Genomic DNA, 26,311 nt, shown 5'->3' with positions numbered 1-26,311 from the left:
TTTTTTTTTTTTTTTTTTTTTTTTTTGTTTAGAAGAGAAGCAAAATTAACGTCTGAAATAGAAGAACTGAAAGGGCAACTGGGGAAATGCTGTTGAATCCTCCCAGCCCAATAGTATGCCCTTCTTGCTCCAACTTCCCAGGGTTGTGGGTAGGGATACAGAAATTATAGCCAACTTTCAGAAAGCCCAAGTCATGGCTAACATTCTCTGCAAACCGCTGTGTGGGTTACAGGTGTTCCATCCATGGGCACTGTCTTGGAATTGAGCAAACTCTGGGCAAACAGAAGATGGTCAGACAAGTCCACAAAAGAGATGAATGTGTAAGCAGGTGGATGGCAGCTTCTCTCGATTTTGTCATAAAGGAATCCAATCACATTGTTGGGGAAAGTCTTATATCTGAAGAAATGATTGCACTTTACATTCCATAGGAGCCTTTCCTCGGGATGGGCTGGTGGTTTAGACTTTGAAACTATCTCCAGCTGTGCCACTATCAGGCCCTCTCCCAGGTGATCAGTTATGCATCTTCCCTGATTTACAGGGGCTTGGGGGAAATGGGATGAAAACAAAATCATGCATCTCATTGTGGATTGGAAGCACAGAAATTTCTCAGCCACAAAACTTGCATACATGACTGTTCTCTGATGACGAACTTCTGCCTAGAACTGAAGGAAATTATGCTTATGTGTATAGAACATGGATTGCTTGTGAGTGATTTTTATTCCCCTCCAAATATCAGACACTTTCTAGGCCAATGATTCTGAATTACATTGGAAGAGATTCCCTGAACCATAGCATCTCCACAGTGGGTTTTTAATTCAGAACTTCCATTCCCCGAAGAAAACAGTGGAATCCAAGAATTATCCTACAAATTATGGAATGGAAATCAGTTTAGAAGAGATTTGCCTTGGGATTATTACTATAAAATTTTACAAAAAATCATTGTGCAAAGAACTCTATTTGTGAGCTTCTACTGTATTTACTTAAATAGTGATAAGCTTCTAGGTCCCTATTTTAGACATCTTAACCCTCTTGAGGAAAGAATATACTATATGTGTGTGTGTGTGTGTGTGTGTGTGTGTATGTATAACTATATATGTGATGAAAAGCATTTGATATGTGTTTTGACGAATACCAGTAATAATGACTTGTCTTCCAATAACCAAAGTGGAACTTACCATCATCTATGATTCCTAAAGATCTTTCATTCATCTTAAAGTTACTTATGTTTAGATGACTAAACTCTTTTTTATGTGATTGCCTTTTTATTATGCTGGTTATTGCATCACTTCAGATTATAGAGTAAATGGTAACCTATACTGTTGACATAGATATTTGCTGAGGGATGAGTTAAGGTACCTCCTGCACCTTTCTGTTTTAAGATTGCCCTCTGCACCTTTTTGTCATCTGCTTGCACTGGTGTGCCTTGTGAATGCCCCTCTATTCATTCTATTTCCATGAGTCCAAGACTGGCCACAGAAGGCATAAACCTACCATCTTCCTCTCTGTATACTACAGACCTCATCTCCCGCACCCCTTCAGTTGAGTAGCTGTTGAGCTCTGGCCCAAGCCTTCAGGTGATAAAATAGAGAATCAGTCCAAATCCAAGGTGTAGATGGAGTTATGTTTCCCCAGTGCCACTCTCAGGCGTGTGTTTGTAATGAAGATGGTGAGCTTTGCCACATGCATCTGTCTGGTCCCCAGGCACAGCTAGTGGCTCAGTCTCTTATCCTGTTTTTCTCTGTCGCACTGGCAAGACAGGCCAGAGGAAGGACAGCACAGCTGAAGCCAGGGCTTCCAAAGAAAGTTGTCCCATGAAAACTGGTTGGGCACCTCTGGCAGGGTCTGGGTGTGTCTGTCCGCAGCTTCCTGTATGACTTTGAGGATTTCATAAAACCGGGGCTCGGTTGCTGGAGTTAATGGGTTTCTCTCTCTTGGATCTTTGGAAATATCAAAGAGTAAAGGTGGGTCGTGATGAGTGACGTAACTCCCGAAACAGAAGCACACGTGTGTGGCAAAGCATCCGTTGGAACCCACGGGGTTGAAGTTGGGGGTGAAGAAAAAGGCCTTCCAGATGGATGTGCCTGTGGTTTAAAAGGATGGAAACGGCATTAGGTATGAAGCATCCTTGTATGTACCACAAATGAAAAAGTGATGCGGAAATTATGCTGCCATGTGATTTAAGAAGGTGAAGATATCATAAGGCTGCAGGCACAATGTTAATATGTACAGGAGAGATTATGAAGCCACACATAGACACCAACACACACAGCCAGCAGGAACAGCGTCAAACTTGGTAGGACCGCAGTTAACAGTTTATTTTCTCAGTTTTCAGGAAGTCCAAAAAATGTCAAATCAAGAATTAAATGAACTTTGGGAGGCCAAGACGGATGGACCACTTGAGGTCAGGAGTTGGAGACCAGCCTGGTCAACACGGCGAAACCCTGTCTCTACTAAAAAATACAAAAATTAGCTGGGTGTTGTGGCAGGTCCCTGTAATCCCAGCTACTCAGGAAGCTAAGGCAAAAGAATCACTTGAACCCAGGAGGCGGTGATTGCAGTGAGCTGAGATTGCGCCACTGCACTCTGGCCTGGGTGACAGAACGAGCCTCTGTCTCAAAAAAAAAAAGTAAAAGAATTAAATGAGGGCCGAGTGCAGTGGCTCATGCCTGTAATCTCAGCACTTTGGGAGGCTGAGGTGGAAGAATCACTTGAGCCTAGGTAGGGGTTTGAGCCCAGCCTGGGCAACATAGTGAAAGCCCTTCTCTATAAGAAATTAAAAAAAAAAAAAAAGCTGGGTGTGGTGGCATGTGCCTGTAGTCCCAGCTACTCCAGAGACTAAGGCAGGATTGTGTGAGCCCAGGCAGTGGAAAGTTCAGTGAGCTGTGATCATGCCACTGCACTCCAGCCTGGGTGGCAAAGCAAGACCCTGTCTCAAAACAAAACAAAACAAAACAAAAATAAACAAACAAAAATAAAAAATAATTAAATGAGGCTAGAAGTGAGGGTGAGGAGGGATTACAAATGGGGGATGGAAACGATCTTTTGGGGATGAAGGAGATGTTCTGAAAGTAGGTTGCTCAACTCTATACATGTACTAAAAATCTTTAAATTAGAATATAATGGCATGCAACATATACCTTTAAAAGCTGTTAGAAATTCCAAATTAGGGGAATTAATCAATGCCAGAATAGGATGGTTAGTTTTTTAAATGTAAGTTCTGTATTTCAATAAACTCCAAAATATTGAAATTGCTCGGAAAAACTAAGTTACAAACAAATGAATAATTATGAAATAATTGATCCATTGCCTATTTATCAGACAATGTTATCATTTTCTGAGGAGCTCTAGAAGGAACACCTTCTAACAGAGGCCTAAACATGTTTCCTGGGTAGGCAAAATGTAGCAGATAAAAACCGAGAATGAAAATGCATGAACCCACTAGAATCAGGTGCAGAGCATGAATGCCCTTACAGCTTTTACATAAAACCAAAGAGGCCTTCCTCCGAGGAAGCCCCCCACCCCTGTGGAAGTCATCCCGATCATTTGTGCATATAATGGCATGGGCGACTTTTGTAGTTATAGGTATTTCATGATCAACTGATCAAAATGTAAAATAGATTAATGCAATGGGTTTAAAGTGACAGTCACTGGGGCCCTGTGATGTCCCCAAATCGCCCCTGACCTTGGACAAGGTTAGAGATGGGAAAAGTCAGCCGCTTTGTGTGTGTGGGTTTTTTTTTAAGCTGAGAAAGACAGGGAAAGCAAGGTGAATACGTTTAGATGAATATATTAAAGAAGATTCATAATGAGACGCCTGCGGTCTGTGGCATAGCTGCTTCTGCGAGAGCAGGACATGACATCTGTGCACTTTACATGGGCTCAGTGCACCTGCTTCAGAAAGATAAGGTCAAGCTGACACACAGACACGCCAGGCTGCAGGAAGAATTCCGGGACTTGGTTACCATCTCCAGCAGGGTTTCAAAAGGCAGCAAGTAACCTTAAGATGCTTTCCATCCACTCCTCTCATCCCACACTTTCTTCCAGGGTATGAGAAATTTCCTTCAGAAGACTTTTTGGAGACAGGCTGACAGAGCCTGCCATTTGCAGCCACTTAGAATCCTTCCTCAGGGTCAGCCGAGAGAGAAAGTGGGTACATAGAGAAGCGAGCCAGGAAGCCTCTCTTGCTCGTGCTCCCAGTGATGCAAATTTAGAGGGCGTTTTGAACTTGACATTCGAGTCAAGCCTCTGTGTGTTTAAAACCCCAGGAGAATACAGGCTCCTGGAATAAATTCATGTAAAGAGCCTGTATTTTCCATTTGCTTTTGAAAGGCACTCACAGGATCCCGTCATTACCACCAGAGCACAATCCTCCCCAAGTGTGAGCTGGAAGATCAGATCGACATCAGGCCCAGTCAAGAGATGCAGGCACCCTGGCCTGGGAACGGCAGTGGTGTTGCTGGGTAGTTCAGACAAGTGTAGAACTAAGAATTAATTATTCTAAAGAATTATTTAGCATGCTCTGGGGTTGCTTGCCTTTTTATCCTTTCATTTGGATTTTTAAAAACTTTTCATAAAAAGGTAGATTGCTTAGTCCCTGTGCTGTTTCTCTGGTCCACTTTAGATTTACTGAAAAGAGAGAACTAGAACTGCACTTTTTATTGTATAGTGGCTCACAAGATAACCACCCCTACTTTGGGAGCTTGTTCTATTATTCATCAGGAACCCAGGAACTGACATCTCCAAACTGATATCTTTGAAACTGTCATTTGAAAGATAAAGAGCACAGCTCAGTCACTAGATAAAATAGAAGGCACCTGGCAGAGTCACCTTCTTTTGTTTAATTTATATTTTCGATTTGCATTTTCTAGAGACAGGGTCTCGCATTATCGCTCAGGCTGGAGTGCAGTGGTATGATCATAGCTCACTGCAGTCTCGAACTCCTGGGCTCAAGCAATCCTCCTGCCTCAGCCTCCCAAGTAGCTGGGACCACAGGTGTATGCCACCATGCCCAGCTATATTTTAAATTTTTTTGTAGAGATGGGGTCTCTCCATGTTGCCCAGGCTGGTCTTGAATTCCTGGGCTCAAGCAATCCTCCTGCCTTGGCCTCCCAAAGCACTGGGATTACAGGTGTGAGCCACCATGCCTGGCATCATTTTATATTTTTCATAGGTATATTTAGTCCTGTATTCCAAAATTATTTTGATAACATGCTTCATCCTGAGTATCCTCATATACTAGAAAAATGTTAAATTTTTAAAAAATGTTTATTCACTATTGTATTTTAAAAATTATCATCAACTGCTCTGATAAAAGACTGTTTCTCCCTCACCACTGAAAAACATAAATATTTTTACCAAACTGGAAACTGAGACTCATTTATAACTGAGATCCAATGACCCGGAAAAGGAATTATTAAATTTGATATACAGAACGCAGGAAAATTAAAGTGGACAGTTTCGTTTTGTTTTGTTTTACTTGTTTAAGTAGTCTAAGTGGTGATGAGGACAATAATTCTACTGAGTGTTTTAAAACCCTCCCCCAAATTAAGAAAACGAATTGTCACAAGTAATGGTCAAAGATATCAGTGACATATGATATAGTACTGTTATGTCACTGTGCTAGAACAAAATGCTAGGAAATCATCATCCATCTGGTGAAATATATTTTTATATAAAATCACCACTAAACAGTGTGACTCAGCTCATGAGAGAAGAAAGTTTATTGTCATTTGACAAAAAGGCAGATAGAATGTAAGTGAGAAAAAGTTGATGCCTAAGCCAGAAACTGATTCAGCATCCTCCACACAGGATCCTAAAGCAGCTATCTTATTAAAAATAAACTAAGCTGCGAGCAAAGAGAAAAAAGAGGTCTCTGGGTTCCCTGGGATTGTCTGGGGACCACAGGGGCTTCTGACCCTGGAACTGGAAGAGACGTTGTGATTTCTATTACTTTGAGTTACAGCAACTCAGCCACGGGAAGCAGGAGCCCTGGCAAGGAAGCCCCGAAAATGAGCACACGTGCTCCCCAAGAACAAAAATAGAGAGGGCACAAACCAGAACTTCCGTTATGTACTAAAATATTTTTTAAAATCAGTATTAGTATCTAGCACAAGCTCCCTCTTAACCTCTTGGAGTCGGGTTGTGGCAGGCCAGGTCTCACTAACACAGGCCTCCGTAATAACTGTTCCAGCACTGACTGAGTGGGGAAGTTAAATCTTTTTTTTTTTTCTTTTTTTTTTGAGACGGAGTCTCGCTCTGTTGCCCGGGCTGGAGTGCAGTGGCCGGATCTCAGCTCACTGCCAGCTCCGCCTCCCGGGTTCCCACCATTCTCCCGCCTCAGCCTCCTGAGTAGACGCCCGCCACCTCGCCCGGCTAGTTTTTTGTATTTTTTAGTAGAGACGGGGTTTCACCGTGTTAGCCAGGATGGTCTCGATCTCCTGACCTCGTGATCCGCCCGTCTCGGCCTCCCAAAGTGCTGGGATTACAGGCTTGAGCCACTGCGCCCGGCAAGTTAAATCTTAAAAGCTGATAGAGCCAGTGTCTTCATACAAAGGCTGGAATGGAACAAAAGCCCACCAAGAGTTCTGCCCAGGCCTCTCCTGGGCCTCGAAGCATGACAAGATAACAAAGGCATTCTTAACAGGACCCGTTTAGGATTAAACAAGTTTTATTGGGGGTCTGAAGAAACTCCCCAGACCTCCACAAACAAGTTTATGGGGGTCTGAAGGAACTCCCCAAACCTCCACGATTTAGTGGGAGACAAGATAAGGGTAATCACCCCAGGCACCTGGACCCATTTAGATTAAGTCGATTTACTGAGGCTCCAGAGGAAGGTCTCCAGGATTCCGACCTTAGTTACAGATTAAAAGAAGTTAATGACTTATGTCTTTAGATGAATGCACACTTGCACATAAACTTATAGCTGAGAAGGTATACAAGCTCCAGAAAGCTGTCATTTTGAGTTGGTCTGGGCAATATTTTCCAGGCCTTCTCCCTGTAACCGGTTACAGAAATAAAAACTCTCTTCCTCCCCAGTTCATCTGCATCTTCTTGTTGGGCTGCAGGAAATAGCAGGTCCCACCCTCGCTTTGGTCCGGGAACAGGGTCATGCTACATCGCCTACAAATGTTAACAACGTCCTCTTGAAAAGGGTCCTCGAAGCCTCATTCTGTCTTTATCCTAAGGGCCCCAAATGCTTCTGGCCTCTCATAATGATGCAAGCCTCTCACGTCTTGCATTCTGAATTCTCTACTTAGAGCAGTCACAACACTCCATAACAGAGATGGGCACAATCCGGACCCTGGGACACTCGCTTCCAGGCCTCTCTGAATGTTTAAACTGCTGTCTTGCAGAAGTCTCAGAGCCATCATGTGAGACAAAACAAAACCAGGTCTGGAAAGCCCGTTTGGGAGAAGTAAAGACGCTGCACACATGACAGACACTCATCACACGACGTGACTGTGCCCTTACGGCCCCTGCTTCTAACTCACAGCGGCTAAAGCAAGGCGCCCTGGCCTGGAACTCTGAGGCCACAAAAACAAGACTACACCTCCTTCTTGGGGATAATGAACCCTGAGTAATCCAAGTGCTCCAGAACACTTTCCAGCTTCCCTGAAGTCAGAAAGGCTGCATGGCCCGTTCTGGCCAAATGTGGGTAGTATGTGGTATGTCTTTTCCCAGCCACAGCACAGAGGAGCTGTCTCTTCTGCCGGTGACATTCGAGATGATGGGGCCTCTGTCAGGGTGGTCCCTGACAAATGGATGGCAGAACCCTCTCCTCCTAGACCCCCACCTTCCCACCAAGACAGGCACTGAACACACGGTTATCTCCCGAACATCTGGCTATGTCAGAAGACACATTTTGTGGTCATAGCTGCGGTGGGGCAGATGTGCTACTGATACCTGGTGGGGAGAAGCCACGGATGCTGCTCAGCAGTCTAGAATGCACAGGGCAGCCTCCAGCACAGAGAATGATCTGGCCCCAAACGTCAATAGTACCCAGGTTGAGAAGCTCCGTTCTACAGCAAGAGTGAGAATAAATGTTGGATGGGCTGAGCCCCTGAAATGTCAGGTCTAATGGTTATCACAGCACAAATTTGCCACTCCCTACACATGAACCCTCTGAGAGCTAAACTATAAAATAAGACAAGCTTTATTTTTGATAAAATGAGTCAGAAACTGGGCTGAGACAGACAATCGTCACAAGTCTCCAAGGCTTGCTGATAAACTGCATGAATGAACGAACAGCTCTAAGGGACAGAAAAGGCACCAAGGATCCATAGGCAGTATAGAAGGAACAGAGGCAGGTAGAGTTGCTGTGCTTTTACGAGACAAATATGATGGAGAAGGGGTGGTGCCAGGGGCCCGAAGACTCTCTTGTTCCAGGACGATAGCAATGTCTTTATAAAAGAGCATTTGCCTTTCTTAGCCTGATAATGTGTTGTGAGACTTGCATAGACAGAGGAGCCCGGGGGCGGGGTGGGGGGAAGAGAGAGAGAGAGAGAATGTACTAGCTACAGGGCAGGTGCTTCCATCAAGGTTTTTCATGCCACTGACTTGGTTAAGGGCGTAGCTCTGAGCAGCAATAGTTTAGGTTCAACCATGAGCTCTGTAATTTCTTACATACGTGATGCTGGGCATAGCTGCTCTCACCTCTCTGTGTCCCAGTCTGCTCCTCTGTTATGCGTTTGTAATAATAGTTCTTCCCTGCTTTGAGGATTAAAAATTGGTTCCTATATGTGATGCTGTCAGAAGAAGGCTGGGTCTATAGTAGAGACTATACATGAGTTAACTGTGAACAGAAAGCTGCAGCCAATTTACGCAAGAAACAATTCAGTTTCCATCTGCCCTTCAATCTGTTGCTACTGTAATACATGTCATAAGACTTTTTTTTCTGCTAAGGATTCTTAAAGTATATGGAAAACTATTAATAAATCTACATGGCTTCAACACATTGGCTCTTAATGTATCACTCAGATTTAAACTTCCCTTGATGAATGATGTTCAACTGGTAGTTTTGGCGAGATTTATTTTGGGTGCTTGGAAGACGGCATGTATATATCATAGAAGGCATACGCAGATATTTTGGGTTTTCAGTCTTGGCAGCCTGTACCTCTGTTGCCATCTTGAAGGTCTTCAAGAACCATTTCACATACTGTTCCATTTTTCCGTTGTGAGGAACCCCCACACAAAGAACCGTAGGCCTGTCCCCTCAGTAAGTTTACAGAAAAGTTAATGTCATCTACTGAACTGATGTCTGAACACCCATCCCATGGTGCCCTCCTGACTCCTGCGATCCACCTAAAAAATTGTTCCATACATTACCCTAGTCTCATCCAGACACCTCACACTAATGCCTCAAATCTTTTCTTAGACCCAAAGATTTTACAGTGTGTCCATACCTGAGCCTCCAGAGATCATGCGTCTTCTAACTTAATACATGCACATTCGCCAGAAGCATCTTGGCCCCAAGCTCTGCTTTGGACCCCCGAGGTTCACTGCCATCTGTTTACCATAGCACAAACCCCCTAACTATTCAGCCCTTGGTTAATATAAAATGGATGACAGTAGATAAGTTCTGCCTGCTTCCTGCAGCTGGCAGCACCAGAGCTCACGATACAACAGTGAGAAGGATAAGGAGGCAGCTCTAGTGGCTGGGTGCACCTGCTTCACAGCTAGGCAATTTGAGAGCAACACAAGCTTTCTCAACTGATGCCTGAGTATTTGAGGACAAAATACTGCCTTCTATTAAGCCTTGGGTTTTGCATAGTAAGGGACAGAAATATATAACCTGGAACAAAGTGGGTGTATGATGTATATGAGACTCTTCCCTCACTTTCCCTTCCTTGCCTCCATATTGATAGTCTAGCTGTTCTTCAAAGCCCTGCTATGTTCCCCTTCATGAACCCATCTGAATTCCCAGCTGGAAGTCACCAGTCTTCCTCTGTTCTTCTCACCAGTTTTCATCACTCAGTCAACACTTGAGGTCTCCAATTCTCTGGCTGGATTATTTCCTCTCTGAAGGCAGGGACTGTATCTCCCACATCTCCTAAATGTGTAGTGTCTAGTATCTTAGATAGAATAGAGGCCCAATAAAAAATTGTTGGGGCCAGGTGCAGTGGCCCTCGCCTGTAATGCCAGAACTTTGGGAGCCGAGGCGGGGTGGATCACCTGAGGTCAGCTACTCGGGAGGCTGGGGCAGGAGAATCGCTTGAACCTGGAGGTGGAGGTTGCAGTGAGATGAGATCGTGCCACTGCATGTCAGCCTAGGTGACAAGAGCGAAACTCTACCTCAAAAAAAAAAAAATTGTTGGATAAATTTTTTTAAAAAGGAGATGATGGTCATTAGGAGGAAGGGATGGAAAGAGAGGGGTGGAGCCAGCTGTCATCATGAAATCCAGTGTGAGCAGACAAGAAGCCAAATACACTCCACAGTCTCCTTGGGATCCATCCGGAGCATCCTGCCTGAAATCACACAATGGCTCTGCACCACCTCCAGCTTGAAGGACCAACAGGCTACTGTGAGGCACTGGAGGTTACGATCTGATCACGGCAGATAACAGAGTGAGGAAGGCAGAGAGCTTGGAAGTACATTTGCTTTGGGATTGCTTGGTACCAAAAATGGGCAGTCATCAGGAATTGTGCAGGGGGCATAAGTCATTTGGCCCCCAGGAAAGAACATTCATGGAGAGGGAAGAGGGCAGCTGAGAGCACGAGGATCAGGCATGGAGCCAGTGGAAGGAGTATGAGACCTGATAACACCAAGGATGTCCACATTTGGGGAATAAGAGGATGTGAATGAATCGTGGACTCAGCGCATTGGGGCACGGAGATGTCCAGATACACAGTTAGGTAGAAGAGTCATGATTTATAATTGTGAGTAAAAGAACATATTGTCTTAGGGGAAGACATTTCGATTAATGGGAGACAGACTCAAAAGCAGACAGTGTTGGTTGCAAATCCCAACTTGGCCATCAACTTTACAACTCTATGCCAATAATGTGACCTTCTACCTCTCTGTCTTCCCGTCTATAATTGGGAAAAATAACACTGGGAGGAGAGATAGCTAGCTGATCCCCCAGCCTCCCACAGTCACTGAACGTTCCTCTGGGTACATGGAAACCCACAACAAAACTCTCCTTTGCAGCCTCCTGTGAAGCTAAGTGTGAACAGGTGACCAACTTCTGGCCTCTGCGAAGAGTCTGATTATCTTCCTTGGGAAGTAGTAGCCATGCACTTTTTTCTTCTCATCTTTCCCATCCATCCCACCATTGTATGCGTTTAGGGTAGACACAGCCATCACTCACCACGAAGATGAAGCTGTCACATTCTACAGGAGGTGGAAAAGCCGCTTGAAAGATTCTGCACCCCAGAGACTTTCTGGACCATTTGTCTCTGGATGTCGCCCATGAGATGGAGGTATAAACCTCTCTCTAAAAGGCCGGGTGTGGTGGCTCACGCCTGTAATCCCAACACTTTGGGAGGCCGAGACGGGCAGATCACGAGGTCAGGAGGTCGAGACCATCCTGGCTAACATGGTGAAACCCCATCACTGCTAAAAATACAAAAGCCGGGCATGGTGGCAGGAGACTGTAGTCCCAGCTACTCGGGAGGCTGAGGCAGGAGGATGGCGTGAACCTGGGAGGCGGAGCTTGCAGTGAGCCGAGATCACGCCACTGCACTCCAGCCTGGGTGACAGAGCGAGACTCCATCTCAACAAACAAACAAACAAACAAAAAAAAACCTTCTCTAATGTAAACTTTTTTTTTTATTGTTTTCTGTTACGGTCAAATCTGAAACTAATATAATCATAATCTCTTCTAATTCAGGGGATTAAATGAGATATCAAATACAATGTTCTTGACAAAGTGTCCTGCAGACAGTAAATATGCAATAAACATCAGTGTTTACTGTCATCAAGCACGTCTCCAAAAGATACATAATGATCACAAAAAGAGATGACAAATTTCAAGAACATGAGATTAACAAAGGGAAACGTCTATAACCACCTACAAAACATTTTTGTATAGAAGATACGAAAGTAAGGAAGACACAAAAAATTGCTAAATATTGCATGCCCTGGTTAGGACTAAAATGTCTATTTAGAAAACACCAGGTCTGAGAGCATATGAAAGCAAATCCGGCGGGGGTTTAGAGACATAAAAGCAGACATTCCGGGAGAACTGAGAGACGCCTCATGTTGAAGTCGGGGAAAAGAGATGTGTAAAATACTGTAGAAAATCAATGAAATGGTAGGACGGAGAATGCAAGGGGAAAAGATCAGAAGTGACCCCTGGCAAAAAGATCAGAATAAGCTGGGTGCCAAGTTTAGATGGAAGAGGGCATTTGAGCATTCAGCCACACCAAGTTCTTGGGTTTTTTTTTTTTTGTATTCAAGAAAGAAAATTCAATTTTGCTTACTTTGTCTCTATAAGGAAGTAAGTTTGCACTGTAGCAAATTAGCAAAAGTAATGACCAGGACTTTTTTTCCCACAGTATTAGTGTAATCTTAGATCAGACACACTACAACTTTGGTTGAAAACTGAATGTTTATCTCAAATACTGTCTGATACTGTCTATAAGGTATGAAGTTCCATAAGAAAATATATGTTTAATAGACTGTGTTGGAAAACACAAAATCTATTTATGTGGTGATTTTCTTCCACTGTTGGAAATGACCGTTAGGAGAAGTTAAGCTATTACTGATGTGTTTGGATGATAACGATATAAAATATATTTAATTAAAAAATTAAAAGTTCAATGAAATCTTTTCTAACCTCATAAATCACTCCTTCTCCTAGATCTCCAAAGCAAATTCTGTTCATCCCAGGACACCATCATCCTGTGTTGCTACAATTACAAGTACAAATGTTGTATACCTTGCTACTGGGCTTCACAGGCACAAGAGTGAAATAATGGCTGCATGCCTGAACTATCAAAAGCTTGTGGCAATGCAGCATCTGAAGTGTTCACAAAGAAAAGAAATCCTAATACTTAAAAGTTATCCTTGAAATGGTTTACATATATGTGCTTTTTCTTAATTGCTACAACAGTTACAGAGTAGGATGAAAATACGTCCTTTTATAAGGTCAGCTGAAATACAGGATAGTTCCCGGTGAGCTTAAATTTGGAAATGCTGCATCTCATATTAGGTCAGTTTCAGCCCTTGATATTTCATTTCTGACACTTCAGATCCTAATTCAGAGGATCAGATGAGAAAGGGCATCTGACAAGTACTCACCAAAATTACTAGTGATGATGAAAGCCAACTGCTGCCTTTCTGATGCTGTTAACTCATAAGTGGCTGTTATGAGAATCTCTTCTCTTTTATTAGGTGTGTTTTAGAGGCAAAATTAAATTTTAATTAAATGAAAATGCTAGATAGTGAGCAACGCAAGCATTTTTCTTTATGTTACCATGGTAAGCTGGTTTTGATTTTAAACCATTACTCAGCTTTTATTTTGAAATGAAGGTATCTTTCAGAAAGCTGGAAAGGAACACATTCCTTTGGAATGAATTCCATTACCCTATTGCTGTTTGCTGTAATTTTATTTATTTACTTTTTATTGATGCATATTCGATGTACGTATTTTCAGGGTACCCGCGATCATTTGAAACACTCATATAATCACATCAGGGAAATTGGGATATCCATCACCAGTTAACATTAATTGATTGTATATTTCACAATAGCTAGAAGATAATCATTCAAATGTTCCTAGTATTGTCATTTTTTTAAATAAAGCTTTTTTTATTTTTATTTTTTTGTTGTTGGAAAAAAGTTTCCAAAAAACTTGAATAGAAAATGGAGCAGGATTTATGAGGCTCTGCTAGTTCAATATGAGGATGTCTATATCCTTCTCCTAGGGAAAGAATGGTATCGGTGCCCTGTTTCTGTAAGTAATTTTTATAGCTTCATGGAGATCCCTTTTCCTGACTAAAGTGTGACATTTCAAATATATGTGACTTTTTTTCTACATGATGCTAAGATTACATATTTGTCTGTACAAAACGCTTTAAGCTATTAATTATGTACTATATTGCACTGCATTCTAGAATATATCTACAGCTATCCCATGGATTTTGGTATGACCAGCTGGTTTGGGGACTCTCCATTAATGTGAGTATTTATCTCACAGACTACAGTCATCAGGTTAAAAATCCTGGAGCCAAGTATCCACCTACCCTCTAAGATCAATTCCATCCATAAAATCAAGTTGTCATTGTGTTGAATTTTTAATAACATTAATTCATATGTCAAACGTTAAAGCCAAAATTTTTCATACCCATTGAATGGTAAATTTTAACTCAAAATTCTTATTTTAGTGCAAGAAAAGTTATCCATGTTATAATCATGCTTTCATGAGTTCTTGTAAAATGTAATAGGAATAATGATATCAGATCATAATTAAATTATGTCATTCAATTTGCTGAGACAACTAAATTATAGCGAAGACATTATATATAAATTTTAAAAGAGATTCATGTTTTAAAAGGGTGGAAATGAAATCCTAGCTATAAGTTTTTGGAAAATCAGTATTTCATGAGTTTGGAATTACAACATTTAATCCTCTAAGTAATCAAGACAAATGGTAACTGCATCTTAAAAACATCTGCAGTCAGTTCTACTGGTACCAACAAACTGTCGTTAATCTAGGGTTCTGAGGGGGAAAGGTAACCTGTATTTGTCATGTTTGCCAATTGCCGTGGTGTAAACACCCACAACACAGCCAAATGAAGACAGACAATGGTTTAACAACCAACTGGCAAGATTCCTGAACGATCAGGAGCTGATTCCAGCATACCACTGCCTGCTACTAAACCCTAATACTACATTTTTTTTTCCTAATAAAGTATTCTGAGGTCAGGCGACAGCCCTCTTATCCCTAAGATTCATGGAATATGTTCCACACTCTAGTGATTATTGACAAGCTCCTACCAAAGTCTATCTGAGATGACCTATGCAGACTCACTCAACTAGTACTAGTTTAAGATCTGTCTTCCCCAGGTGACAGAAAGCTCTATATGGATGAGAGTCACGTTTTCCTTACACATCCCTGTATTCCCAGCACATGGCACAGGTAGCAGTGCCTCATGCTCTAAAATGTAAGCTACTCTTCAGCAGGGAACTTTGTCTGTTTTGCTCACTGACAGATGCCAGCGCTAAGACGATATGTTCCACACAGTAGGTGCTCAATACATATTTCTAGAAAAAATGAATAGATAAAATACAAAATGACTAAACATGAAGACATACACAAAAGCCAAGACAGCAAATATGGTTGCTGAGTTTCAGATAGCATCTGAAAAAATAAATCATAAATGATTCATAAACATCATGTTTTCCTGAGGTCCTTTATCTCGATAAATGATTCTAGCCTTCAGATACTGTGATTTCTCCTTTTTTTTGTTACCAGTTCAAGGCAGAAGAGTTGAAGGAATTGCATTCAGAGTCTAAGAAGTAAATTTTATCCCGGGGCCAGTTGCCTATCAGAAACTGGGTCTTGTTTTTCTCACTCCTATTTTCTGTCTCTTCCTGTCCCCCTTCTCTTTACTCCTCCACATAATGTGTTCCTCCAGCCTCTGATCCAATATGTTCCTTCCGGCTTCTCTAACTGGGGATTTGGCTCTATTAAAATACAATTTTGCAAGGTTCAGGACATGATACAGACTTATTCGAACACGCAGTAGTCACAGAAACTTTGTCTTCACATTCCTTGCCGGCTCCATATAAAAAGAAAGAGTCCTCGAGTTCTGATTTATTACAAAGCTCAGAAGTCGATGCTATAAACTGATCTAAAAAAGAAGCAGTATTCTTATGGAAACTAGGAATTGTAGCCACATGGATGAGATATGTGAATAAAACGCTTCCAGAAGTAAAATCGCAAGCCCATGTTTCTGCTGTTCTTTGTCTTCTAGAACATATCATGAGGAAACTGCCCAGACTTAAAGGAGAAACTCTGAAGCATAAACCTGTTGTGATTTCTGTGGCTAATAGAAGGGTTGTAATTTCATGGAAAAGTTGTAAAAATAAAAGAGAGGCTGCTCTTTAAATGATAAGTCTTGGGTAAATTGGCTAGGTGAGTGGGGAAGAGAAAGATTTGTTGGAAAATGGAATGGAATCACCCTAAGTTTAAGAAGAAGTTAGCAGCTAGGAGGTTATTACACACCCCTCCTTCGGGGCGGGGTAGGGGGGCAGTCCTAGGTTCTAGAAGCAGAGCTCCAAAGCCCCTTAGAGAAAAGGGGTATTTTATTTTACCTCCAAAGAAGGAACTGAAAGTCCAACCTCAACAGGTACCTCTAGTACATTCAATAGTTTTATAAATTGCTCATCACTTTCCATTGACTGCCATGTATCTTAGTGATAGGAATATTACTGTAATTCTAAGTTTCAAAAATATGAAAGAAAGGTTTGAAATCAATAACCACACCTAAGATTATAAACCATTTGTTCCTGTATGCTAATTGGAAATGCCACTATAAAACAAGTATTAGAAAACCCACAAGAGATCCTGTTCGATTGCACAATTAAAAGAACCCCCAGTTCAGGAAATGGGATAGTACTGAAGAACATTTTATCTTTGCTTTAAATATCTAAATGTAGCAAATATGCATGATACACAAAATACAGATTCCGTGAGTCACGATCCATCATCTTTAGGCTGGGAAAATAAATCAGGTAAACATTTAAATGCTATTCATTCCTTGTCTAGCCTTTAGTGCCATGCTAGAAGAGTGAGGGGAATGCTTTGAGGACATGCAGAGGAGGTGGCATTTCAGCAGAGTCGGGGGGGCATTGAGCAGTACCCTCCAAGATGGATGAGGCAAGACATCCTTCCAGGAGAAGAGCCTGCAAGTGTAAGCACAGCAATGCACAGAGCACATGCACAGAGTGGCTGGTCCTCAGTGTGGGAGGAGTACCAGGAATGAAGCTGGGAAGCTGTGCATGCAATAAAGGACCAGCCACAGCGCCCTGTTGAGAACAGGGAGCTTCCTCTGCTGGGATAGAGAAGCTGTGGGTGGTGTTCAGGTGGGTGAATGGCATAGCCTTCTGATGTCCTCCTACCTGGACAACTATGTCACCAGAAGGAGAAGAGAGGAGGAGGAGGGAAAAAGAGGACAAAGCAAAGCATGGGCGCACATTGAGGCACCTGTTGGCCTCCATTGAGCAGAGCCACCTTTTTGCCCTTTAGTTTTAACTATTCCCATGGCATAGGTTGCACGGAGCATGAGAAGCATGGAAATGTCTGTTTACTCACTGTTCTGAGGGTGCCAGCGCACAGCATTTAAGTAGGCGTTGCAGTAATGGAAGAGAAACTCATGATCGGAGCGTTGGCTTTTTCCTTCAAGCAGGGGCATCAGATCACGTCCATCAATGATCCTGTGGGATAAACAGCCAGACATCAAGTGGTGAATCAGTCCTGTGTTCTCAAATGTCCTTCTGAACCAACAAGAGCATGAGGGAGCTCCAGTTGTAATGAATACAAAGAAGACTGACCCCACCTGGGTGCACTGTGCAACAACACACTGATCCCAGCTCTGTCCATGCATTACATCTGCAAAGAGCGCCATGAGCTGGAACTACGGTCATCCCCATTGCATAGATGAGAAAACAGAGGCACAGAAAGGTTAAGTAATTTGCCCAAGGTCATGGGACCTTGTTCAGAGTAAGAACTGACGGGATTGAAATCCAGCTGATCTGGCATTCACACCCTTATTCTTCCTATTGCTTCTCCAAAACACAATTTTCTGTCTATTGCCTGACCAAAGGGAAAGCTTTATTCATGAAATACAGGTCTGCTGAAAAGACAGGCACCTGACAATTTGGGATTAAAATAAAAAGATACCATATTGCATGAGGCAACTTGGATTTGTAGACTGCAATGAACACAAATTTCTCATTAAAATGAATTAATTCATATATAATAATAATGATACCGTTAAATAACCAGGGAACAGATTATTCCCAAATGAAAATATATCTCCTCTACTACTGGGATTCTAACTAGGTCAAGAAGGGGAACTTTCCAGATTGCAAACAATAAGACATATGCAGTTGGTGATGAGCAAAATAAGATTGCTTATAGTCTGAAGAAAGGAATAAAGTATAAAATTGTGTTTTACATTAAACATAAATTAACAGCTACATGAGAAATTGAAACCATGATACCATTAGGCCATTGCCATCAAAACGAGAGGCAGAGAATTATTTTGAAAGGCTGAGTGTTTAACTTGAGGATTTTCTTTCTCTGATTAAAAACACTACATTCCTGTCATCTCTTGTTACAAGGCGTTTAGAAACTAGAAGTTTGACGTGGCTGTATAACTTGGGTAAGTGTGTTTTAGAGGTCCTATGTCCCTTGAGCTTTCTCCCATGGTTTATTTTGCTGTCACTAAAAACCCATAATGTAATTATAACCTTGTTGTTAGCACTTCTTTGGCCTCAACCCTTGTTATTAATCACGCTCTCTGCAGAAGTCTGTAGACTGAAAATATTCTATTATCATAAGTAAAAATAAGAACAAAAGACTGGCTTGGCTCACTTCCCAAACCAATGTTCCCGTGAACCACAATGGAAAGAGAAAGAAACATGGTAGAGAGAGTTCTGTTGAGACGCAGCGTGTGCCCTGAAATACTGTTTCCATCCCGAAATGACAGTCATCGTGCTCGGTTCTTTTCAAATTCCTTTCAAGAAAGACTCAGGCCTTTATGAGATCCCAAATAAAGTTGAAAGGAAGGAAGAAGTAAGAGGGGAAGTGGGCAGGCATGGGAATTAGACCAGGAAAAGCCCCCAATGGTGAAAAGTGATCTGAAAGAGAGAGACAAGGGACAGAGGATTTCCATCCTTCCCCAAGTGGGGAGAATGTCTTTCAATGACTCCTCAAAAGCAAGATGGAATCCCCATTTTCTGGGACACAAACTAGACTTTTACTTTTTGAATTTCGCTTTTTTTTTTTTCATTTGCCAACAAAATTCAACACGTGATATAAGAACATGGGAGACGGAATTGCTGTCTTAAGATCAGTATTTTTCAAAATTTTTTTTTTTTTAGTGACAAGGTCTTGCTCTGACATCCAGGCTGGAGTGCGGTGGAGCAACCATAGCTGATTGCAGCCTTGACCTCCTGGTTCAAGCGATCCTTCTGCCTCATCCTCCCAAGTACATGGGACTACAGGTACATGTCACCATGCTCAGCTATTTTTCATTGTTTTTTTTTTTTTTCTTTTTGAGAGATGAAGTCTTGCTATGTTGCCCAGACTGGCCTTGAACTTCTGGCTTCAAGCTCTCCTCCGGTCTTGGCCAAGATCAGTATTTGATAACTGAAAAAATTGATCACGATTATAGGAAAGGGGGATTTAACTAAAACAAAATAAGACTCCAAGTCTCATAATTATTTTTTCTTACTTAAAAATGAAATATTTGAGATTTTTTTTAAAGGAGGGACACAAAGTTTATTCTGCAAACTTATTTTTCTTCCAATGTGGAGACAGACTTTTTTTTTTTTTTTTTAATATCCTACACCTAACGTGGTCCGTCCTAGAGGCAGGCCATAAATCATGCTGCTATGGAAAGCCACCATTTAACAGTGTTGCAGAAATATGGTCTGTCAAAGGAAGCCTCATTTCTGCCATGAAAAATGGAAAGTGACTCTGTTGAGCTAAACTTTTAAGTGGTGTCTAAGCTATCGAAATATTTGGGATTGTTTTAAGCCACTTGTGGGATTCACAGTTAACCATGGCAATAACCCAGAGAATAGCACATTTCCATTAATGCTGCTAGTACAAAAATGCTTTTAGAATGTCGTGTTCTGGGGGAGATGGGCCAACTCACTTTCAAAGTGACCCAAAGCATTGCTGTTTTCTCTGGAAACAGTCTAACGGGCTTTTTCTTGCAAACTAATTCAAGTTTTTGTAGCATGTTTACATAACAGCCAATGCTAAAAAAACTGGATGTGTTTTCTGTCCTAGTGCCCTCATGGCTCTTGGTGGAAAAGGGAGTGTTTGGGAGTGTTTTTAATTTGGAAGGTGAAGCTATTCTCCTTGAGTTCCTGACTGACAATGATGGGAGCGCTATTAACAGGTTGTTAGCAAGGCATCCTTGCGTCAAAATTTCAGGTCAAGTTAAATACCATACAGACAATTTTTACATAATTAAAAAGGGCATGTTCTGGAAACCTTCCCTGAACCCTATTGACGTCATTCCTCCATTCTCTCTCAGCTCTGAGGCTTTCAACATCCTCGTCCCTCCACATGGAATGTCCTTCCCACCCGCCCATTGCCTAGCCAACTCTGGAAGGACTGAAGGATCATAAGAGAAAGAAAAGGTTTGGGGTGATACAGAAGGTAAGGTCTTAGATACTAATAGAGAAGCTTATTTGGGGCACAATGTTGGTGAGCAGCTTATTTGATATACAAATGACAACGATTTCAATGTAGACAATCATAGTTAAGGAAACATTTTTAGGAGAAAGTACATATATCTGTAATAAACTAAAGGGAATCTTAAGTATTCAGAAAGTTATTTTCACAATTTAGAAAAATATGTTTCCATTTGTAAACATTAAACCCTCTGCCATAGTTGAACAGAAAGCAAGATCAGTGTAAGTGGTTACACACACAAACTTGGGATTCTTCCCATGAAGAGAGTCACCTTTAATTTTGCAAAACTGATGTGAACCTGATATAGCTCACTGACTTTTTCATCGGTTATACTCTATTGAAAAGGTCTTCTCTAGTGGCTCGGCTATAAGTCGGAAAAAGTTACTGGGAGAAGTCAGCTAAATCCATTCCTTGTCTCCATTAGACAAAAGTGTGTTGAGCATTAAAGCATTAATTTGTTTTTGAAACTTTAAAAAATGAAGTCAATTTTTATTTTAATTATGGACCAGAAGCCCCAAATATTTCACCTCTAAAATTTGATTCTTGAGGTTGCCAGCACTCTGTTTCCTTGCGTCCCAGCTGAAGGGTCTATGGTTAAAATGTTGAGTTTTCCAAAAGGTGTAACCAACTATGGCTTGTTGCCATTCTCTATTACTGATGTTAATACCATGTTAGGAAGGGGCATGGTCATACTCATACTATGGCAATATTGTATTTGCTTGCAAAGATGAGACCCAAAGAAACAATTTTCACGTTAATGAATTAAAACAGTTAGGTATTAGATTCTTCTTTTTTGCAAGCCCCTGTTGCTGCCTTTTGTAACACAAAAGGTTGTCCTCCATTTATTTCCAAAATCAGCTTATTTTGAGACCTGGAGGGAAATAATTTTTCTGAATATGCTCAGGGTGATGGATACTGAAAGTTCTTCTGATAAGTCATGCCACTGAATGAAAATGAATCACTAACATGCATATGAAAGAAAAATTCACTGCCAGAGAGAAACCTCACGTAAGCACATCATAGGGTTGAATTAGAGAACTATTCTCACTGCAGTGTTAAGATGCTGCAAAACAAAAACAAAACAATAACAACAACAAAAATCTTTCCTGTGTTCCTCCGGACTACCTTTCTTTTGGCTTAAGTAGAAACCTTGGATCCAAGGGCTTCTGATGTGCCACCATGCTTTGATTGGCCAGGAAGGACTCCCACTAGATCCAAAATGGTTCCTGAGAATTACAGGACAATGCTTGAAGAATAGAGGTCTGCTGAACAGAAATTATCTTCTTCAGACAAAATGCAGAAAGAAGCGAAGGCACTTTGTTAAGTGGCCATCAAACAGCTTGGGTCCAACCTTCTGAATGAGTTTCTTCTCCTGAGAAGTGCAAATTTAGTATCTCTCTAGCAGGAAGATGAGAAAGCTTATTTGTACCACTCTGAGCAGGAAGGAGTTAAGGCTATTTTCTAAAAGGCAGACATCTGTGTATCACATTTATAGATGGATATAGATGTGAGGGTATTGTCTAGATGCTTTTATTGAAAAGTTTTGATGGGATTTTCCATTATAACAACATTTTCCATAAAAGAGCAATAATAAATTTCAGGGTAGGATTTCTCAACGTCAGCACTACTGACATAATGGGTAAGATAATTCATCATAGTAGGGGTCTGTGCTGTGCATTGCAGGATGCTTGATGGCACATCTGAGCCAGTAGCACCCTGAGCCAAGACAATAAAAAATGTCTCCAGGCATTGATAAGTGACCCCTGGGGGAAAACACTACTTTAGATATTCAAAGTCTTCTGGACAAATACATAAGAATATTACTGGACCTGGTTGGCAATATGCTTTAAATAAGGTACTGTGTGATAATTCTATTCCCATGAGGCACTTGGAAGCACATTTCTGTTTTCTAACCTGTGCTGTCTCTAGGATGATGAAGGCATTTTACAGCTGGACTAGTACCAGAAGCTAGGACCTCAACACAGAAGCAACATATGTGGTTTAAAACCAGGTCAACTGGCCAGGCGCCGTGGCTCATGCCTGTAATCCCAGCACTCTGGGAGGCCGAGGTGGGTGGATTACCTGAGGTCAGAAGTTCAAGACCAGCCTGGCCAACATGGTAAGACCCTGTCTCTACTAAAAATACAAAAATTAGCTGGGCGTGGTGGTGCGCCCCTGTTGTCCCAGCACTTTGAGAGGCTGAGGCAGGTGGGTAACCTGAGGTCAGGAGTTTGAGATCAGCCTGGCCAACATAGTGAAACCCCCTCTCTATTAACAATGTAAAAAATTAGCTAAGCATGGTGGTGCATGCTTGTTGTCCCAGCTACTCCGGAGGCTAAGGCAGGAGAATCGCTTGAGCCTGGGAGGTGAAGGTGGAGGTTGCAGTGAGCCGAGATTGCACCACTGCACTCCAGCCTGGGCAAATGAGCAAGACTCTGTCTCAAAAAAACAAAACAAAACAAAACAAAAACCAATGAGGTCAACAAGCACCTCCAAGGTCCATGAAAGGAATCAGAAACAGAGGGGAATCTTCAATACTGAGAGTTGGTTCTACTGATGACACAAACCCACACACAAAATACTTGGGTCTTCTAAGAGGGACGCTGTTACCTTCTTCATTGAGCACATATAAGAAACACAGATTGACCTCCATCAGCCTCAGACTAGAGTGGCTAGAAGGTAGAAGCAGTAAGATTTCCCTTTATGAATCTTCCTCTTTGCCTCTGAACTTTTTCCTCACCTTGTTTTTCCCCCACTGGGTAGAAAACCATTCCAAGATATTATGAAAGTGAAGAGCAGTGATGGTTTTAACATTATGGGTCATGAGAGACAAATTTAGTAAAGGAGATTGACTGAACACTCTGTTCTAGCTACTTAAGGAAGTATTAAGCTTTATTCCAAAGGTAAGAACTACAGCCAATGAGGAGGTCAAATAGAGAATGGGATTTTTGGCTTTATACAGGAAAAACTTTCTGTAAGACACTGCTGCCATGTTTTCCATCACTAGAGTGGAAAAAAAGAATAGTTTGACTGGAGTAGGGGATCTTACAATTCCCCTATTGGCCTCAGACTCAAGCTGAGTGGCTCAAGCCTGTAATAACAGCACTTTGGGAGGTTGACACAGGAGGATTTCTTGAGCTCAAGAGTTCAAGACCAGCTTTGGCAACATGGTGAAACCCCATCTCTACCAAAAATACAAAAACTTAACTGGGCATGGTGGCGCATGCTTGTGGTCCCAACTACTCAGGAGGCTGGGGCGGGAGGATCACTTGAGCTTGGGAGTAGCAGGGTGCAGTGAGCTGAGATGGCGCCACTGCACTCCAGCCTGGATGACAGAGTGAAACCCCCATCTCAAAAAAAAAAAAAAGAAGGATATGGATTCAACCAGTGCAGGTCTAGAATCTCCACTCTTAGCCATAGCACCCGCTAGTCTCAAAGCGTGATCCAGAGACTCTCTGGGACCCTTTCAGGAGGTCTGTGAGGCCAATGTTATTTTTACAACAGGAAGGCACTCTTTGTCTTTCTCACTATCACTCTTTTAGGAGTGTACAGTGAACATTCCTAGTGGCCACAGGGTGAATGATGACATCATCGATGTATTAGCCAATGGAATGTGAGCTTGGAGTACTTTGGTATCTTAAAAAATTTCATTTTTTATTATTAATATAATAAGCACCTCTTGACACAACCCACATAACCAAAAGATCATTGGGGTCCTCAATCATAGAAGAAATGAAAAGGGGTTTTGAGACCTCAAAGTTTGAGAATAGCTGAACTGTCAAAGCTGCATTTCTCATTGGTGTGTGTCTGTGTGTGTTGAGGAAGGGTGTGTATCTAAAGCAGAGTTGAAACCAGTAAGGAAACAAGGTCGAAAACAGCGGGAGGGGGAGGAAACCTATCTCTGGACTTGCTTTGGCAGTGCGGTTGTTTTTGTCTTTCCTTTTGCCTTTCCTCTTCCTTCTCATTGCAGCTGAATTTAAACAAGATTTGCAGCCGCCTGCGTGACATTAGCCTGGTCTGTCACCAAACTAATGAAAACAATTAATCAGTGTGCTTCACTTAAAACTCTTCAGATTGGTAATAACACTTAGGAAGAAACCACTGGCAATGTCATATGAAATCGTATTTAAATTTAAGAGAAAGACATTTCATTTAGAACTTCTTGGTGAAGACGTGCTGGGAAATGGGGCGTTAGCTGGGGAACCGGCTGCATTTCTCACTGTTACAGCAAAGGGCTGCTGAGTGTGGACAAAGGAAAAGGTGTGGGATCCCAATGTCGGAGGTCAAAGAGGTTGTGGCCCAGCTGCACAATGGCAAGCAATGGAGGGGAGAACAGACGAGAACAACAGCATCAGCACAATGTTGAAAGACCAAGGCTGAATTAAACACCACCTATCCACCTTTCTGGTCACTAAAAACCTTCAGTGCCTCTGAGTTTATTTCCCTCTGGATAAAGAGATTGGCAGAGGGGTTTTTACATTGGCAAACCCACCAGTAAAGCCCCAGACTGGACAGAGATAACAAGTCCAGCTGGAGGCAGTGTGACACTCCAAACAGAGGGCCTCAGCAGCAGCCTCAGGGCAGAAGTTTTCCTCTGACCTTCTCCTGCCCTCCTGGCTCTCAGTCCCACTCTACCTCAAGGTGCCAGAGAAACTAGAATCCCTCTTCCCCATAAGAACCAAAACACCTGGTCCCCAAAACCATCATCAAACCTAAAAGTATGACTCCAACTTTCCCCCTGCCTTTCTGTGTAAAAACTGCCCATAAATAAATCCTCTGACCTACCTTGTTTGACCGTAGGTCATAAGACCCCTGTTCCAGAGAGGGCCCTGTCCCATGCCCAGAAGGAAGGAACACTGCTCAGAGAGGCCAAGAAGCATCTAGATAGACAGGCGTGGCTGGGTTTCCCCACTCAGTCCGTTAGCATGAGGTCAGACTTTTCCCTCCAATTCTACTTCTACACACTGCCCGTACTTTGTTGAACCACAGCATAAAAATGAACAATCTCCCCTATATCTTTGGGTCTTCCTTTGGAAGCCTCCTGTGTACATGTTAAGTAAATTTATATGCCTTTTATCCTACTAATTGACCTGCCTCAAACCTGTGATTTTCAGGAAAACTCCAGGGGGCCAAAGGCCTTGGTCCCCACACTATTATGCAGGCAAACCGGAGCATACTGGGCTGTGAAATCAGAGCTCGACAATACCAACCACCCTGGCATCAGAGTACCTGTCCTCAGGCAAGGGTGCTCCAGCCAGCTTGGCTACTGTAGGAAATATGTCCATGTTGCTAGTGGGCTTATCAATCTTCTGGCCAGCCTGTATCACCCTGGGCCAACGAAGGATGCCTGGAACCCGGATACCTCCTTCCCAGTTGTTTGCTTTTCCTCCTAAAAGATCAAAAAAGAAGTAAGAGGCAACAGGCAGATTTCAACGCTTTAAATGCTCACTTCAATGGACTCTTTCGTGCTCAGTGTAGAATAACCAACTGCTCTAATTACATAGATTCCATCCATGAGTATTCCATGAGCAATATAGTATATGTTGTATTGAAAAAAGGAATATATATGACACAGTCACCGCCATGCGTGACATGGTCAGCACTGTATGGCATCTTGAACAAAAACTTTGTAATCAGAGGGACTCAAGGCAACAAAGATCTGAGTCACCAAAGATTCAAATCAATGACTCTGGAGTCAGGGAATTCAAGTTCCATTTCTACTTTACACCAGCTGTGGTAGGCAAAATAATGGTGCCCCCAAGCGTCCGCATCAAAATTTCTGGAGCCTGGAGCCTGGGGAAATGGGTATTTTGCCTTATATGGCAAAAGGGACTCTAAACATGTGACTAAGGATTTTGAGATGAGGAGATTACCCTGCATTGTCTGAGTGGATCCAATGTAATCATAGGGTTGTAAACAAAAAATAAAATCCT

The 26,311-nt window shown here is 42.2% G+C and overlaps 1 protein-coding gene across 2 annotated transcripts in view; it reads right to left on the bottom strand.

Annotated features, from left to right (window-relative positions):
- Positions 1-1,240: 1,240 nt before the first annotated feature.
- The window catches only part of STS (steroid sulfatase (microsomal), isozyme S), a 206,365-nt gene continuing 181,294 nt past the window's right edge, over positions 1,241-26,311 (bottom strand). For both annotated transcript variants that reach the window (XM_011957508.1, XM_011957509.1), the window contains 3 exons: positions 25,608-25,767; positions 17,259-17,380; positions 1,241-2,081 (listed from right to left, as the gene is read on the bottom strand). In XM_011957508.1, the coding sequence (XP_011812898.1) occupies positions 1,708-2,081; positions 17,259-17,380; positions 25,608-25,767 (656 nt within the window). In that variant the 3' untranslated portion in view covers positions 1,241-1,707. The remainder of the gene's footprint in view (positions 2,082-17,258; positions 17,381-25,607; positions 25,768-26,311) is intronic.

Source organism: Colobus angolensis, unplaced genomic scaffold (assembly GCF_000951035.1).
Source record: "Colobus angolensis palliatus isolate OR3802 unplaced genomic scaffold, Cang.pa_1.0 Scaffold444, whole genome shotgun sequence".
NCBI lineage: Eukaryota > Metazoa > Chordata > Mammalia > Primates > Cercopithecidae > Colobus > Colobus angolensis.
This window is presented reverse-complemented; position numbering and strand designations above follow the sequence as displayed.